Source organism: Vollenhovia emeryi, unplaced genomic scaffold, assembly GCF_000949405.1.
Source record: "Vollenhovia emeryi isolate VEMERY1.0 unplaced genomic scaffold, V.emery_V1.0 DF939124.1, whole genome shotgun sequence".
Lineage (NCBI taxonomy): Eukaryota > Metazoa > Arthropoda > Insecta > Hymenoptera > Formicidae > Vollenhovia > Vollenhovia emeryi.
The window spans coordinates 2,594,171-2,609,191 of NW_011967242.1; the positions used below are offsets into that span (position 1 = coordinate 2,594,171).

Consider the following 15,021-nt stretch of genomic DNA (forward strand, 5'->3'; position numbering starts at 1 on the left):
TTCAATTCTTGGAATTTTTGATAGTGCCACCTCTTTACTGATCATGTTCTCCTGATACTTTGTCAGTTTTCGCTGAATCCTGCCCAGGTGTATGGCGGAATACCACTTGATTGGGACCGCAAAAATCAAAAGGACCTACAAAGAGTGGACCTCGTTATACTATGCTTATATCACAGAACGCAAATTTTCCGCGATCGATATGCACCATGGAGCACGGTTATCTAGATACGTTCGGCTCCCTCTGTCTGAATGCAATTGTAGTTTTGTGCTTAATTTTGAGTTTCGACTCGTTTCATGTGTGTCGGGCTCGGGCCGATCCCATCTTGTCGCGTAATCTCGCGCCGCTCGGCGTTGTTTCGACGTAAACGATAATGACGGCGGTGCGAGGCTGCGCGAGATACGTAGCTAGTGGAGCACGTCGCGTTTGCAATGCCTGTGTGTAACCGGCACTTGCAGATCTCGCACACTCTCGCCGGGAAGTAACGGACCGTCCGGACTGCGTTTTCCCCTCGTGAGACTCGATAGAGATTGTCAGCCGATCTACTAATCCAAATACGTATATATTCCAAAGGTATTCTGTCCATCGTGGTGTAACGTCGCCACGCGATTACGCTTGTTGTGGCAATCTCATTGCAATTTCAGTGTTTCCGTCGTAATGACGAGCGACGTTGACGTGACTTATCGTTATCTTTATTGCACGTTTGATAAGCGGAAGAAGTGATAAACAATTGACATAGCGGTTAGCATCGCCCTGAGCGCCGTGGAATGGACAGAACGCGTTACTCTCGTTTACCAAACGCCCTTTGCTCGTCCAGTATTCCAACCCTTGTGTACCTTTTCTCCCTCCGGCCCTAATCTGCTCACAAATGGGCAAAAGTTGAGTTTCTCGTCTTCAATTGGCAAATATAAAGCGAAGAATCGCGAATTAATCGGAGAAACTTGTCTCAAAAATATAGTTTGCTGATCCGACTCGCGCAAAATGCCTTTGCAATACTCTAGCTCGTCACAGGGTAAAAGATTAACAACCATTATATTCATTTGTAAGGACTGTAGCACAATTTCTGCTGGATGATGCAACTACAATGTAATATATTTACATTCAAATGCTTGTTTCATTTGACGCCTGTACAATCTGAAAAGTATAGCAATGCAGCCTAAAAGTCGAATTGCAGTTTTGTCCTCTCCATATCTTTTCCTTTTTATAAAGAATAAATGTATAAAAGTCTTACTTAAATTATAAAACAAAATGTGGCACGTTAAAAAATATTAAATACCGAAGCTGGCTCTGCTGAAAAAATCTAATCGCGTTCTTGATTGGCAGTTTGCTTAGAGAATGGATTCTTTCGGAAGAGACAAGGAGACTGGCAGGGAGGAGAAGATTGGGAAACTTGGTATGGGACGTGGACATCGCGTTTGGTCACAGACAGACAGCATAGGCCTTAGGCGACCGCACGGTGCATCAACCGCTAGTCAATCCAGTATAAGTTAGCGTCGTTTCAGCCGCCGCAGAATTGCGCGTGCAAGCTTGGTGGCTATCAAATAAAGCTATTTGTGTGCACAGAATCCGACTCTTCGACGACTGCAGCAACGATGCAGCACAGTCAGGAAGAAAAGAAATTTACGCTATCTCCGCAGGCTCCGGTATTTTATCCGAAATCTCAGCCTAAGGCGTCGCAGTCTTCTGTAGCGCAGTCTCCCCCAGCAGAGCCTACCGTGTTTCAGTCTTCCGTTCCTGTAAGCGGTCTATATTATTTTGATTCCTCGTTGCATTCTGTTACTTTGATTCTGACTAATCTGCCGATAGCCTACCCACCAATATCCTCCATATCCACCAAGAAGCTCCATACAAGACAGGCTCAGAATGGCTCGTGAAACGCCACTGAATGTGCACCCGTCAGTTCTGGATAGCGCTCTTGAAGATGCTTTGGAGCAGCAATGCAATATACAAGAATCGGACGTAGGAAATTACAGCAATTATAAATACGATCAGAATGATGTGAGTAATAGCAAGGTAAAGATTTGATCTCCCTTCGTTGTTGCAAGACACGTTGTTCGCGACATTTATATGCTGTCCGTATTATCCGAATTAGAGAGAGGAGAAGCAACAGAATGACAAGGAAGAGGCTTACAACTTTGAAACTTACGAACATCTCAACAACATTATCAACATTTTAATTGTCAATCCTGCCGAGTTTGACAGTCTGGTTCCACCATTTATGGATAAGCTTAGATCGAGTGGAAACATGCGCTGTCTGCAATTGGTTGTGACAACCATAATCGAATGGGTATGAGAGTTTCTCTTTCGTATCTCTCTTGTTTTCTACACTTTACTAACTTTATATCATATTTAGTCCATAGCCGAAAGTAATTTCCGTTACAATGGAGCTCGGTTGTGTAAATATTTTGATACCAGCTTAGAAGATTCCAAAGAGCTGTACATGTTTTCCAAAGAGCTATTCAGGGAATTGTTGTGCTTCCAGTAAGTCCAAACGCGTACGACATAATCGCAACTGTACTGATTTTCACACGTCTGCGATATTGTTACGTTAGATGTAAATGGGAGACTGGACTTCTCAAATCCGAATGGCTTAATCAACCCGAGGATAAGCGGGACCAACGGAAGTGCAATGGACTGATATTGTTCTTAGCGGAGTTGGTTGCCCAAATGGACGAATCTTACGCTTTCATTTTGGGAGAACTCTTGATATGGTTTATTACTAAGGTGCTGCAGAGACCAGCGTCTAGCTCCGTCAAATATATATGCCAAGCGCTCAAAGTAAGTCAAAGTGGATAACAACGGCAGTAATTCCGTGACTTTTATTTACATTCTAATGCATACTTGATGTAACGCACAGTTGGCGGGACACGTGTTGGAGAAAGACAAGAGCAGGAGCAAAGACATGGAAAATATGATGCGGGCGCTAACGGAACTTGTAAATAACGGGCAGGTCGATACACATGTTGGAAATATGGTGAACAGCGTCCACGAGTTACGAAAGGATTGGGGCAGAAGCATGTCTAATTGCGATTCGTCTGGGGCGAGCAATGCGTTATTTAACGAGGTGCAGCGACAGCCCGACCAACTGGGCGCGTCTAATTATAATTCATCCGAAACCGACACTGTACCGTTGAAGTCACAGCATCAAGTACTGCAGAAAGCGCAACTGGACCAGCCAGTGATGTACGGTCCTGACGGCGAGATTCTGTCAGCGGAGGAAAGTGAATTTCTCGAGCAACACGCAAAAATGGGTTCAGACGATCAAGGGTACGTTACAACTTCGTGTTTGTATTTTAAGAATGAAATAGGTCAAAAAGAGTAATCCCTTAAGACAAGAAATACTTGTGTTAAAAAAAATTAGCATACTAATATTATTACGTGGTGACACAGGACGTCCGAGGAAGAACCCGATGATAATTATGACGATGAAATTGCGACCGCTTACGAAGAGTTCTTAAGAGATACAAAGTGCAAATAAATTTCAAGATAGAACGTAATCACGCACGAGCAAGATTGTACTCTGGCCCAAGTATTTCGCTATAAATGCAAATATCACGTTTAAAGATTTTATGATTTTCAAAGAGATTCAAAGAGATAGATTGGATTCAACTACGTGACATTAAATATCAGATATCTGTATCATGAAAGGTAGGACGAAGAGCTATTAAATACAACGTATTAATCTGTGGGAAAAAAATGCACCAGACACGAGCAATTTTAAATTCATCTAGATCCGCCGTGTACATAAATAGTAATATATACGTGTAGCATGCAGAGTGGTTTCACTTTGAGATCGGATACTTGAATAAATCCATCCTGAATGTAAGAAAGATATTAAGGACGAAACGCATGACCGAAAAAGAATCTAATATGCAGAAAGATTGTTTTTTTTCAAAATGTTTTCAGAGTAATCAAGGTCATGTATGCACATCTCTCTTCCGCTTGTATTTTTCAGCTGATATTAAAAAATGTAAAGTTACTTTAACGTTGTAGTAAGTAATTCATATTAAAGTCTGCAATATAAAAAAAATCGATTGAAAAATTTGGCGCATATTTACTTGGAAACCTAAAAAGAATTGTTCAAGCGTTCTATTTCCGACGAACAACTCTGTATATAGATATGTGTTCCATATGTCAAATATATATATGTGTATTTTGCATTTATTTGAAGTTATATGCATATGTGTATTTGTACGAAGTTTCCTAAATATATGACACGAGTTTTATATAATTATTACTTGTACATTTGGAGGGCTCGTTAATTCATCATTTCCTTCTCAATCACCGTAGTAGATCCTTGTAAAACAACCGTCTGCTTAATAAATAGAATTGAGTTTTCGTTCGCGACTCGCAGAAGGTTTTCTGGACCGACTTTCAGGATAAATTTGCATTTCTCATTTATTTACCGAATCGACGTTGATAATTACCAAGTTAACAGAGGGAACGGATAAATATGCAAATAGTTATGTTTCTCGTCTCGAGATTGCGACGTCGAGCCGTTCACAGAAACGACAATAAAGGGGGACCGTGCGATGTGATACTGACGCATTACCATATTTTGTTCGTGCGGCATTTGCATACGCGACGTAACATTTCTACTTTTTTTTTTTTACCGTGTCCACATTTTTGTTCTAGATTAGCATGTTCTGGGAAGCGCGACGAGGGGAAGCTGCGCGATACGAAAACGGTGATCTGCAGCTGAACGGGAGCAAGCGGATTTCGATTCACTCCGACTGCGTCGCAGCGGGATCGAGCGATACGTCCGCGAAGATCCATTTTTGGCGAGAAAGGGTTCCGCCGCCACGGAACTCCGCGTGCAAAGCTGCAGCGCAGATTACTCATACCTGTTTTGACCGACTGTATTGTATTGCACGCGAATATGGAATATCATTATAGCCCGTCGTGTAATTCCACGTCGGGATGGACTTGGGATAATTACGTGCGTGCTCTCCGATGCGCGCGCTCAGCCATGGGAAACCCGTCGCGCGCACGTAATGCTCGTCAATTACGAAAAAAAAAGAAGCGGAAAAAGCGGAATTAAATCGCGTTATAAATACGTAGGCGAAATTTATCGAAATGCCTTGAAGAATAATCAGGGCCGTGTGTGGGCGAAGTTCGAAGGGGGGACCGAAGGTCGCGGATGGTGGGGCTGGGATCGTCCTCGAGTCATCTACGCGATCGCGGGTAATCGGTTAGTCTTCCTCGCGCCGATCGAGCACTAAGTTGCAAACAGAGGTGGGCATTTTATTCGGATAAACTCTTGATCTCGATTTAAGCTTGATACGTATTCGGGTAATGCATGTACTATTCATTGCTCGCGTTATCCGCATCATTCGCCGTGCTCATTATCCGTTACTCATTATTTCCTATTTGTATTGTACGAATGTCGACGGTTTACTTGAGGATTCGAGTAAAAATATCGCCGTTGCGCGAATCGCCCGTTCCTTAATTTAAGTCATTACAATCTTAAGACTCGTCTCTAGTCGTAAGAAGGCAAACTTTCGTTCGACGATTCAAATCGGGGGGAAAAGAAGTTTCGTTTCAACGTGAAAAGTTTTGCGCAGAGCTCGTATCGTCGGAGAAGCGTTTCTCCACCCGCCTGTATCCTCAGAATTTTATCGCCTTTTCGACGACTACGGTGGCAAAATGCAGCACCCGCAAGCCGCAGCCTTGCTCCTGCTTCTGTTCGCCGCGGTGGTGAACGGCAGCCACTACGTCCAATACGTTCAGTCACGAATACTCGCGTCTGGTAAGAGTTCTTCGTTATTACGCAAAACCGGAACGTGTTCCGAGTGAATCATTCGACCCTCGTCTTCCATAGACGGTTGCGACAGCTACACGTGCGGCTCCAACGCGAGATGCACGATGAGCGAGGGGCGGCCGGTGTGCTCGTGCCTGAATCTACATATGGGAGACCCGCTGGCGCGATGCGTGCGGGTCGAGTGCCTAAGTGAGTAAAACGATCCGCGAGGCATTATATAACAATTAATTCCTAGAAGAGCAAGCTCTTAGTTAATCAAGTCGGAATTTATACCCGCGGCTCTCAAGTATACATAAATCGCCACGCTACTCATTTAGCATCCTCGTCACGTTTCAGTCAACGACGATTGCCCGTACAACAAAGTATGCACGAACAATAGGTGCGTCGATCCCTGCTCGGGTCTGTGTGGGGTGAACGCGAACTGCCTGACCAGAAATCACATAGGTACCTGCGAGTGTATACTGGGACACGTCGGGGATCCGTTCTCGGGTTGTCAAGTCGCTGACCCCCGTATGTACAACTTGGCCGTTTCATCTAAAAGACATTGCGAAAACGTTTCAAGATCTTTCTAATGTGTCTGGCACCTCTCAAAAGTCTCATATCTTTTAGACGCTCGCCTCTATCTCTCTTGTTATTGTATATAATTTATAGAGCTTTATCTTTATCGGTTCTTTCTACTACCGAGAATGTTGCGAGTCATTATTAAAAGTATTCGCTGCGATATAGAAGCCGCCTGTAAGCCGAGCCCGTGCGGACAGAACACTCAGTGCGAGGTGATCAACGAGGTGCCGGTCTGCACGTGTCTACCAGGCTACAGGGGCTCGCCCTTGGCCGGGTGTCGTCACGAGTGCGACGTCGACAGCGACTGTCCTCAGCACCTCGCGTGCTCGTCGTCGTACAGATGCGAGAGCCCGTGCAAGTGCGGCGAGAACGCGGAGTGCGAGGTCATCCATCATCAAGCGAAATGCACCTGCCCGAAAGTAAGACGCCTCCGCTTTCCGTAGAGACTTATAGTTTTTATTTCTTTTTCTATTGAAGGATACAAGTCTGACTAAGCGTCCCGAACGACGGTGACGAAACGACGTGTGGGATCAATCCGTTTCTTGTTCCAGACATGGACGGGAAATCCGTTCATCGCATGTCGACCGGAGTGTACCGCCCACTCCGAGTGCCCGGCGCACAAGCCCGCCTGCCTCTATCAGAAATGCGTGAATCCCTGCGACGGCGTGTGCGGCGTGAACGCCGACTGCAACCTACGCGAAATCACTCCCGTTTGCAGTTGCCCGAAACATATGACCGGCAATCCTTTCGTCAGCTGCAGACTGTTCGAACCACGTAAGCAATCGATCATCCAATTAGCCAGAGTCGTATTCTTGGCTCATCAGTTAGTCCCTGGCGAACCCGAGAAGAAACGATTGTCTCAAAAATCGTGTCTCTGTTTTCAGGCGATCTCTGCGAGCCGAATCCCTGCGGTGTTAACGCGATTTGCACGCCGGGCCACGACAGTACCGGAAAGGAGAGGCCGGTGTGCACGTGTCCTACCGGCTACATCGGCAACGCCTTGACGAGCTGCCAGCGCGGGGAGTGCTTCACCGACAATGAATGCCCCGACAATCGGGCGTGTATCGATTTCACGTGCAGGAACCCGTGCACCGGCCGCGAATGTGGCCCGAGCGCCACGTGCACGCCCCGACGTCACATCGCGGTCTGTACGTGCCCGCAGGGGACCAGAGGCGATGCCCTATACACCTGTAACCCGATCGAGAGCAAATCGGTGTACAATTACGGCCGCGCCTACCGTTACCGCTACTAGTCACGCCGTACGAAACCGATCCCACGTTTGAAATACTCAACGTTTTAATACACCGCGTACTTTCTATTCCAATTTGTATTCGGGCGCGCCCTCGCGGAGAAGTGAACCGGGGGAGTAGAAAGAAATTAACCGCCTATTCCTTGCGCAGGTCGTGTAACAGAGTAATATATTTGTTGTAATGCTACGCTGATAATATGTCTTCCAAATCGTGTTCACCATAGATCTCACGCAAAGTGTTCTGTATGTCTTATAAGCTGCGGCTGGTCGCAAAGTCTAGTTTCGATCCTTAATAAAAATAAAAGCATAACGATTTATGCTACAGTATCAAGGCTTCTACACGATGAATTTTTTTTTCTGCCTATTTCAGTCTCATTCCAAGCGTCACTCCGCTATATTTTTAAATACGATATGTCATATTTGTAATATGTAAATTTTTACACTCTCGTGACAAGAAAGAAAGAGAATCGATGCAACGTAATGTATTACATATAAAATTTCAAATTATATTATACATCTGGTTAAATAATAATAATTTATTGAATAATTTAATATTATATTTAGTAGGGAGTGCAAATCCGTAGTTATAAAACTATTTGAGAAATTTACGAAAATTCACTTGCCTGCTATTAAAAAATAAATGATTACAATCTTCTCTTACATTTAATTATACAATTTAATTGCACAATATCGTGACTGTTAAAAAAGAATTACGCTATAAATTAATTATCATAATTATTGGCAGCACCGTTATGCGAAGTTTATTAATGCCGAAACAGACACTGTCCGCTTCAACGTCCAAATTTTCAGGGGGTTCTTCAGAAATCTCTTATTTATAAATACATACACGATGATTTTTAATTATATATCAATATGTAATATTAACGTATCGTTTACTGTAATTATATTTCGTTAAAAATCATACTTTAAGATATATGTGCTTATTGATAGGCCTTTCTAAACTTTATGACAAACGAACAAATAATGGGTATGTTCCCGTTTCCACTCGGTACTACTGCCAGTACTGGACGCTATTACTGAATTCAGTCTAAGAAAATCACTCCCTAATGCAACCATCCACACCTTTTCTTTGAGACTGAATGCTCGAAACTATTGCGAGCACTGTCAGTAGTCCTGATTGTGAGAGGAAATTGGAAGACATCCACAGTCACAGACAATATACAGTGACGATCTTGTCATATTTTTAAAATGATCATAAATGAAAACTAAATATAACTATATCTCATTTATATTGTATAAAAAATAATTATAATTATAATAAATTTAATTTAATTAATACATGACTAAAAATCATCCTGTATTAAGGACACAGATCTCTCCTATTGTTACAGTTATTTCACTCTTCTATAATATAAACGGATTGCACGCAATTTTAGATCCCGTATACACGCTCGCACTCTCTCGCCTATTATATTCAGTGACGCGACTACGATTATCACTGATATAAAATAAAACTTATATTATACGAAAAAAGTATTAAATCTCGCTCAGCCAGCTGAAAGAAAGGATTAAGATTTTTTTCCCCCGAATAAACATGAAAGTTAACAATAAATCTGCAGTCTAAAAAGTAAAATGAGGAAAATGATTTAAATAAATAAACGTAATAAAAAAAATTAAGGGGATGGAACTGAATTTATAATAAATATCACTAGATGCGGTTAATTATGCGCCGCTCTTTTGCCATTCATGTAACCGGCCCATCTCTCCGCGGTCGTAGTAAAAATAGGGTCGTTATCGATGTCAATAGAATTGAGAAGAAGAAGTTGATTAATGTGAGTAGAATGGTAATCCCATCTAGCTAAGTTAGGTGCTGTCTTTAATGTAAAATGACGTAGATCGTACGTAGAACCCGAACCGGTGTCGAATAACGTTAACATGTTCTTTAATGATATCATACCCTGATTAAAAAGTCTGGTCGCCTCCTCCGCGTCCTTAGCTACCGCTATGCTTTTCAAGTCGTAGAGACCGATAAGCGAATAAATAAAACCGTTGAGAATAAAAGAGGAGGGGGTGGTGGGATATTCCTCGTACCAGACGTATTTGCCTAGAAATTGCGCAGCCACCCCTCCTTTAGCGGATGTCAGTCTGAAAGGTCGCAGGCCCCTGATAGCGGCCTGTAAGTATTTCGCCTCTCCAGAATGATAATAGGCTCGTGCCAGCACTGATATGGCGTGACCCTGGCCCATGCTGGAGTACCTGTAACCATACATTTTTCCTTTGTAAAATCAGTTCTGCAAGTTAATTCAATATTACATGTATGTATATGCCGTAACGATACCATCCAGGCTCGAGTATAGCCATTCCAGACGCCACTTTTCTCCTGACAAGATTCGGCCAACCACCAGAGGTGATGTTCTGATTGGCGACAAACCACCTCGCTGCGTCATAAAATTGCTCCATGTGCTCGCTAGTCGATAACGTCATATTGTCAATCATGCCGGAGCCGTAAAGAGTAATTTTAACGACCTAAAATGAGGGTGTTTGTATTAAAAAAATGATCTCAAAGGAACATTCCGCGAGATACTTGTATAAAATTGTCGCTCGAGCGGCACTTACCTTTAACTTAGACCGGGGCAATTTCTTCCTACTTTTATCATTCAAATAAAGACCTTTTTGCAAGTCGACTACGAGGTCTCTAGTAAGACGTCTCCATTGATGATTGGCTTGGCCGATTCCGTAGTGCACATGATTGTTATAATTTTGCAATACTATATTGCTGGTAACATAGTGAAGGTAGTACACCTCCTTCTCCCTTGACTGCAATACAACTGTGATACTGCCATTGTCCTTAATATTAAGGTCCCATCTCAATACAAAGTTCAACACGTGATCCAGGCTCAATGATATCCCGGACGTGCTCGTCTCTGGCGTGGCGAATTTTAGGACGTAACTATTAGCTTGCTTGTCGTACACTCTGCTCATAACCGATCCTTGAGGGACGTTCCAGTTCTGCTTGGCTTTATCGGCGTCCTCAATGATCTTCCTGTGCGGCTCGGGGTCGGTTAGATTTTTACTGTAATGCGATAATCCAAATTGAGCAATTTGCGTGGGATAATAGTATCCTTGGCTCTCCCATTGCGTCGATATCGGCACACCGTCGGTGCCGCTGATACATTTTACTCTATCCCTGACTTCGACGTTGTAGTTTTCGAAGGTCATGAACACACCTCGGGGATCATACTTTCCCTTGGGGCTCACAATCTTTGAGTAACTGTGCAACCACTCGAATCTTTCCAGACCATCGTACGTGGCCAGTTTCCCATAAATCTGCAATATTGTACGCGCAACTTATCGTAATGTATTTCCAGCATAATATAATCCGAAGGCCTGTGTCCACGATGTTTTTATGGAGCAGCTGCGGGTTGATTGGCTATACATTTCTCGAAACTAGAACTTGGGCAAAGTTTCTAGCATCGCGGACACAGGCCTTCGCGCTAGCATCAGCACGACTGACCTCGAAATATTTATGGATAAATGAAAATGGTATATACACCTCGTCGCCTTCTTTGCGACATCCTATAGAGTAATCGCCGTTTATGAGACAATCTATCTCTTGGTACCCCGTTTCCGTATTTAAACGATCCTGTAATGAAACGCAGAACATATCGAATTTGTACCATCCCAAGCTAATGGATCAACAAGCTCAAATTAACTCGCTCTCGCTGTTACGTAAGTCGTACATCTGCCTCACCTTGTGTTGATATTTTGCCGCGTGGAACAACAGGCTTCCGCAATTGTTCCACGACCCAAGTAAAAAGCTCACTGTTGCGACAACCAATATGAGCAGGATTGTCTTGAAGTTCAGTCGCATCGTCGTACAAAACCTACCGATACCAAGAACATCTGAGTCACACGGCAACGGATGCATTGCTATCGATTGAAATATGTAAAGCCAGATAAGGTCTGCAATTATCCCGATCGCCAGGCAAACTCACGCGACACGGATGTCACGAACTGTTCGTCATCTTATAATTTTATCTTCAAAGAGCCTTCAAGGTGCGCGCCATCCCATCCTTCCCAGAGACCGTTTCTCCGGACGCATCGATATCAGCTGTCGTCTACCGACTGTGAGATTTCAAGCGGGATACCATCGGCATCCTTACAGATGTCAAACGAACTCGTTCCGAGCGTCGAGCCGCCGTCGATCCGCCGTGTCTTTCGGTAGCTAAGCCACCTGCCCGCAAGTGCACCTCCGAAGCACAGCGTGTGAGGCATGGAAACATTTCCTCGCGGCCGTCATCGCCGCACGGAGGCCAAGTTGCTGCAATTACATTATGTCACCGGTTAATTATACTTTCTGCGGCTGTGACGGGGCGACTGAAGTCGATTTCAAGCGTAACGTGAAAGGAATTCGTTGTATTCGCGTATACAGGAGGGCTAGTCATTGGATTCATCTCTGCGGAATCCGACGATAATCAAGCCTCTCGGGGGACAAGTCGATCAACTCCACGGGACAAAACGCAACAAGAATTTGCAAACTAATCGCGTACTTCGGCACGAAAACCGGAAAACGTGTAAACAGCGGAGTCAATCGGTCCGGCTTCTGAAAAACTCGTACGACCCGTGCTTCCGCGACCGCAAAACAACTCCAACCGATAACGTTATCGGCGACTTAACTCGCCCGGAATTTCTCGAAGAACAAAGTTCCAACGTGGACAACATCAGCCAACGAAACACAATTCGTCGATTAGCTTTAGGCCACGTGTTGAAATTAATTCTACGCGCGTTAATCCTTTCGCGACCGAAAGCTTTCGCGTGTGCCACTTACAGTCTTGCCTCTCTGGTTCCTTGGAGCACCAGTGACCCACTTAAAAAAAATCCTAATAATAGAGAAGAAATAATTGGGCCGCGCGAATCGAGCGCACGAACGTCGACGAGTCGATCGACGGGCGAGCGTGACGGGACTTCCCCGCGTTTCCGCCAAGACTTGGGCCGGAGCTTTTGCGGCGGATCGTTAACTCGAATCGGCGAGATTACCGGCGATCTAACGAAGGCGCTTCGCGTACATCCATCGACGAGTCCTCGTGCGCTCCGTGCGTAAGCGCGATCCAGCGTCCCCCTCGTCCGCCTGCGAGCCTCGCTCGAGAATGCCCGTCAGCGGTGGTTAGCGGGCCGTCCGGAACGGTGCCGCGGCTCGCGGTTGCAACATATGATCGCCGCGAATTCCGAGAACTGCAAGTGGCGTGTGTGTATGGCACCTTCGGCCGACCCCTCGGGACGCGCGCGGCGCGCGCGTGCGCCCTCTCACGTGTCTCGCTCTCGGCTTTCCCTCTCGGCACGTGGACACGTGCGCGCGTGTGTCTCTACCGTTTCCGCGGCACCGTACGAAGGCGGGTTCGCGGGCCCGTCCACGACAGCGTCATGAATCGCGAGACGCAATTCGACGTTTTCGCGGGCGCAGTCGGCGGCCAGGTGAAAGGTAATCCCCGTAGATCTCTCGCGTGCTGGTCGCGCGGCGCCGCGCGTCGATTTGTAGGTTATGTGGCCCGCGGGTAACTCACGCGTGAGAGGCGTCGATTGCAGGGATAAGAGTCGGCGCGACGCAGGAGGAGAACAAAGTGGAGAATCTGGAGCGCCTGGAGCTTATCGCGGAGGACGACCAGGTGACGAGGATCGCGTGGGGCGGCGACGACGAGCGGGAGGTCTTGGTCGCGTGCGGCACGAAAGACCGCAGGTGACGGCGCTACACTTTTTACGGCATATAATCCCGGCGTAGGGATGTTGCGACGTCCCCGAAAGTCATCTGCGAGAGCAGATATAATACAATATTAAATATAAGTAGTAAGATATGATTTCGCGCGAGCGTGGTAAAATATGCTTTTGTATGACAGAATGCAGGGGAGGCCGCTGAGGGCATTGTGGCGTACACATTTGCGGCATTACTGGGCATTACTAGGTATTTTTGGGCATCAGGCCTTGCCGGGGCATTATAAAGATATAAGATAAAGTAATGCCCACTGGGCATTAGTGTACAAGATTTTGGTCAGCGGTTTCCCCCTCGAGAAAATATCTATGCGTTTTATCGCATTCGAACCATACAAATTTTATTAATTTGAAAGTATTTTTGTTTGATAAAACGTTATTCCAAATGATTATGATTCTCACATAAGTGATGTAATTTGTAATGATGACTGTCATTTTTTTTCAGAGTAAAGATCTTCGACTCGGACAGTGGGACACTCGTGCGTTCGTTCCCTTGCAACCTGGGCCAAGAAAGTATCAACGGGATATCGGGATACAAGGGGTAAGATAGTCACGACGCGAAAATCATGCGTGGCAGTGTCGCTTGACGGGGTAATCCACGAATCTCTCAGGTGTATTTTGACGTCGGTCGGATCCGGGGAAGTGTGCCTGTGGTCACCCAGCGGAGAAGGCGAGGTATTGGTGAACGCCGGGCAGAACTTGTGCCGAATGTGCCACTCGCGCGAGCAGGAGAACGTGATAGCGACCGGGGGAGTGGAGAACAACGTGAAACTGTACGACCTGGAGAAACGAGAGCGGATATTCATCGCGAAGGATCTCCCGCACGACTGGTTGAACCTGAAAGTACCCGTTTGGATATCGGACCTGACTTTCTTGCCACTTACCCAACAGATAGTCGCGGTCGGTAGACATGGGCATGTAAGGAGCACAATTTTTTCCCTTTGCGAAAGCAATCTTGCGTAAAATTACTCACGATCGTGTTATTGACACACGCGTTATGTTCTAAAGATATACGTGTACGATCCGCGTTCCCAAAGACGTCCTGTGGTGAACATGACGGCGAAAGAAAGTTGGACCTGCTTAGCCATCGCGCCCAGAGAAAAGTAAGTCTGGTATAAAGTGATTGACTTAAAGTACCACAACTAATGCATTTATGCGCCGTAATATTGTCTCATCTGGTCGTATCTTTGTGTTAAAGACATATTGTCGTGGGCTCGACCACAGGGAGGCTGAATCTTGTCGATCTGAGAAAGACAGGCACCATATTAAATACGTACAAAGATTTTACGGGCGGTGTAACAGGAGTGGCTTGCAGCCCGATCAGACCATACATCGTGAGTGTCAGTCTCGATAAATACCTGCGGATACACGATATAGATGCGAAAACCCGTCCAAAACGCGTAAGTCCTGCCTGCTAGCTTTCCGAAATGTTACGGCATTTAAAGCACTATGTCTAATTCAATTTGTATTGCAGATTTATACGAAGTCGAGATTATCGTGTTTAATAATGCGGTCAGATATCACTATAGAAACGAAAAGTAAGGATAGTGTGGGCGCTTAGGATATTTATTTATATATAAATCTATTGGTATGAATAAAATGCGTTCATATGAATGAAAAATGTCTTGGACAATCTCTTGAGAAAATATATTGCAAGCATTTAATTTCCTATATTTTCCATATTTCTTCTATATCATCATTTGAGACGCGTCATTTCTACCTGTATAG

The 15,021-nt window shown here is 45.1% G+C and overlaps 4 protein-coding genes across 8 annotated transcripts; 3 read left to right on the forward strand and 1 right to left on the reverse strand.

The window, feature by feature from the left end:
* Positions 1-153: 153 nt before the first annotated feature.
* On the forward strand, positions 154-4,229 carry LOC105569442 (polyadenylate-binding protein-interacting protein 1). 4 transcript variants are annotated; one of them, XM_012025917.1, is made up of 9 exons: positions 154-571; positions 1,322-1,484; positions 1,562-1,734; positions 1,805-2,011; positions 2,091-2,285; positions 2,352-2,479; positions 2,551-2,776; positions 2,856-3,265; positions 3,389-4,229. In XM_012025917.1, exons 2-9 carry the CDS (start codon positions 1,334-1,336, stop codon positions 3,474-3,476), a joined length of 1,578 nt encoding a protein of 525 aa, XP_011881307.1. In that variant the 5' UTR covers positions 154-571; positions 1,322-1,333; the 3' UTR covers positions 3,477-4,229. The 4 variants fall into 4 exon arrangements, with proteins under 4 accessions (XP_011881307.1, XP_011881308.1, XP_011881310.1 ...); XM_012025918.1 differs by having other exon boundaries at positions 154-511; XM_012025920.1 differs by having other exon boundaries at positions 155-571; positions 1,805-1,996.
* Positions 4,230-4,328: 99 nt separating this feature from the next.
* On the forward strand, positions 4,329-7,908 carry LOC105569444 (platelet endothelial aggregation receptor 1). The gene is made up of 7 exons (XM_012025921.1): positions 4,329-5,233; positions 5,563-5,747; positions 5,820-5,948; positions 6,096-6,269; positions 6,486-6,739; positions 6,872-7,094; positions 7,205-7,908. Exons 2-7 carry the CDS (start codon positions 5,645-5,647, stop codon positions 7,570-7,572), a joined length of 1,251 nt encoding a protein of 416 aa, XP_011881311.1. The 5' UTR covers positions 4,329-5,233; positions 5,563-5,644; the 3' UTR covers positions 7,573-7,908.
* A 182-nt stretch (positions 7,909-8,090) lies between these two features.
* On the reverse strand, positions 8,091-12,762 carry LOC105569445 (D-glucuronyl C5-epimerase). 2 transcript variants are annotated; one of them, XM_012025923.1, is made up of 7 exons: positions 12,568-12,762; positions 11,526-11,851; positions 11,282-11,414; positions 11,045-11,173; positions 10,147-10,857; positions 9,869-10,056; positions 8,091-9,786 (listed from the first exon to the last, which is right to left on the reverse strand). In XM_012025923.1, the coding sequence occupies exons 3-7, from the start codon at positions 11,399-11,401 to the stop codon at positions 9,249-9,251; spliced, it is 1,686 nt and encodes a 561-aa protein (XP_011881313.1). In that variant the 5' UTR covers positions 11,402-11,414; positions 11,526-11,851; positions 12,568-12,762; the 3' UTR covers positions 8,091-9,248. The 2 variants fall into 2 exon arrangements, with proteins under 2 accessions (XP_011881313.1, XP_011881314.1); XM_012025924.1 differs by lacking the exon at positions 12,568-12,762 and adding an exon at positions 12,359-12,522.
* A 101-nt stretch (positions 12,763-12,863) lies between these two features.
* LOC105569446 (WD repeat-containing protein 74) lies at positions 12,864-14,934 on the forward strand. Its single transcript, XM_012025925.1, has 7 exons — positions 12,864-13,009; positions 13,114-13,264; positions 13,739-13,834; positions 13,905-14,211; positions 14,302-14,396; positions 14,492-14,693; positions 14,768-14,934. Exons 1-7 carry the CDS (start codon positions 12,952-12,954, stop codon positions 14,852-14,854), a joined length of 996 nt encoding a protein of 331 aa, XP_011881315.1. The 5' UTR covers positions 12,864-12,951; the 3' UTR covers positions 14,855-14,934.
* The last annotated feature ends 87 nt before the right edge of the window (positions 14,935-15,021 follow it).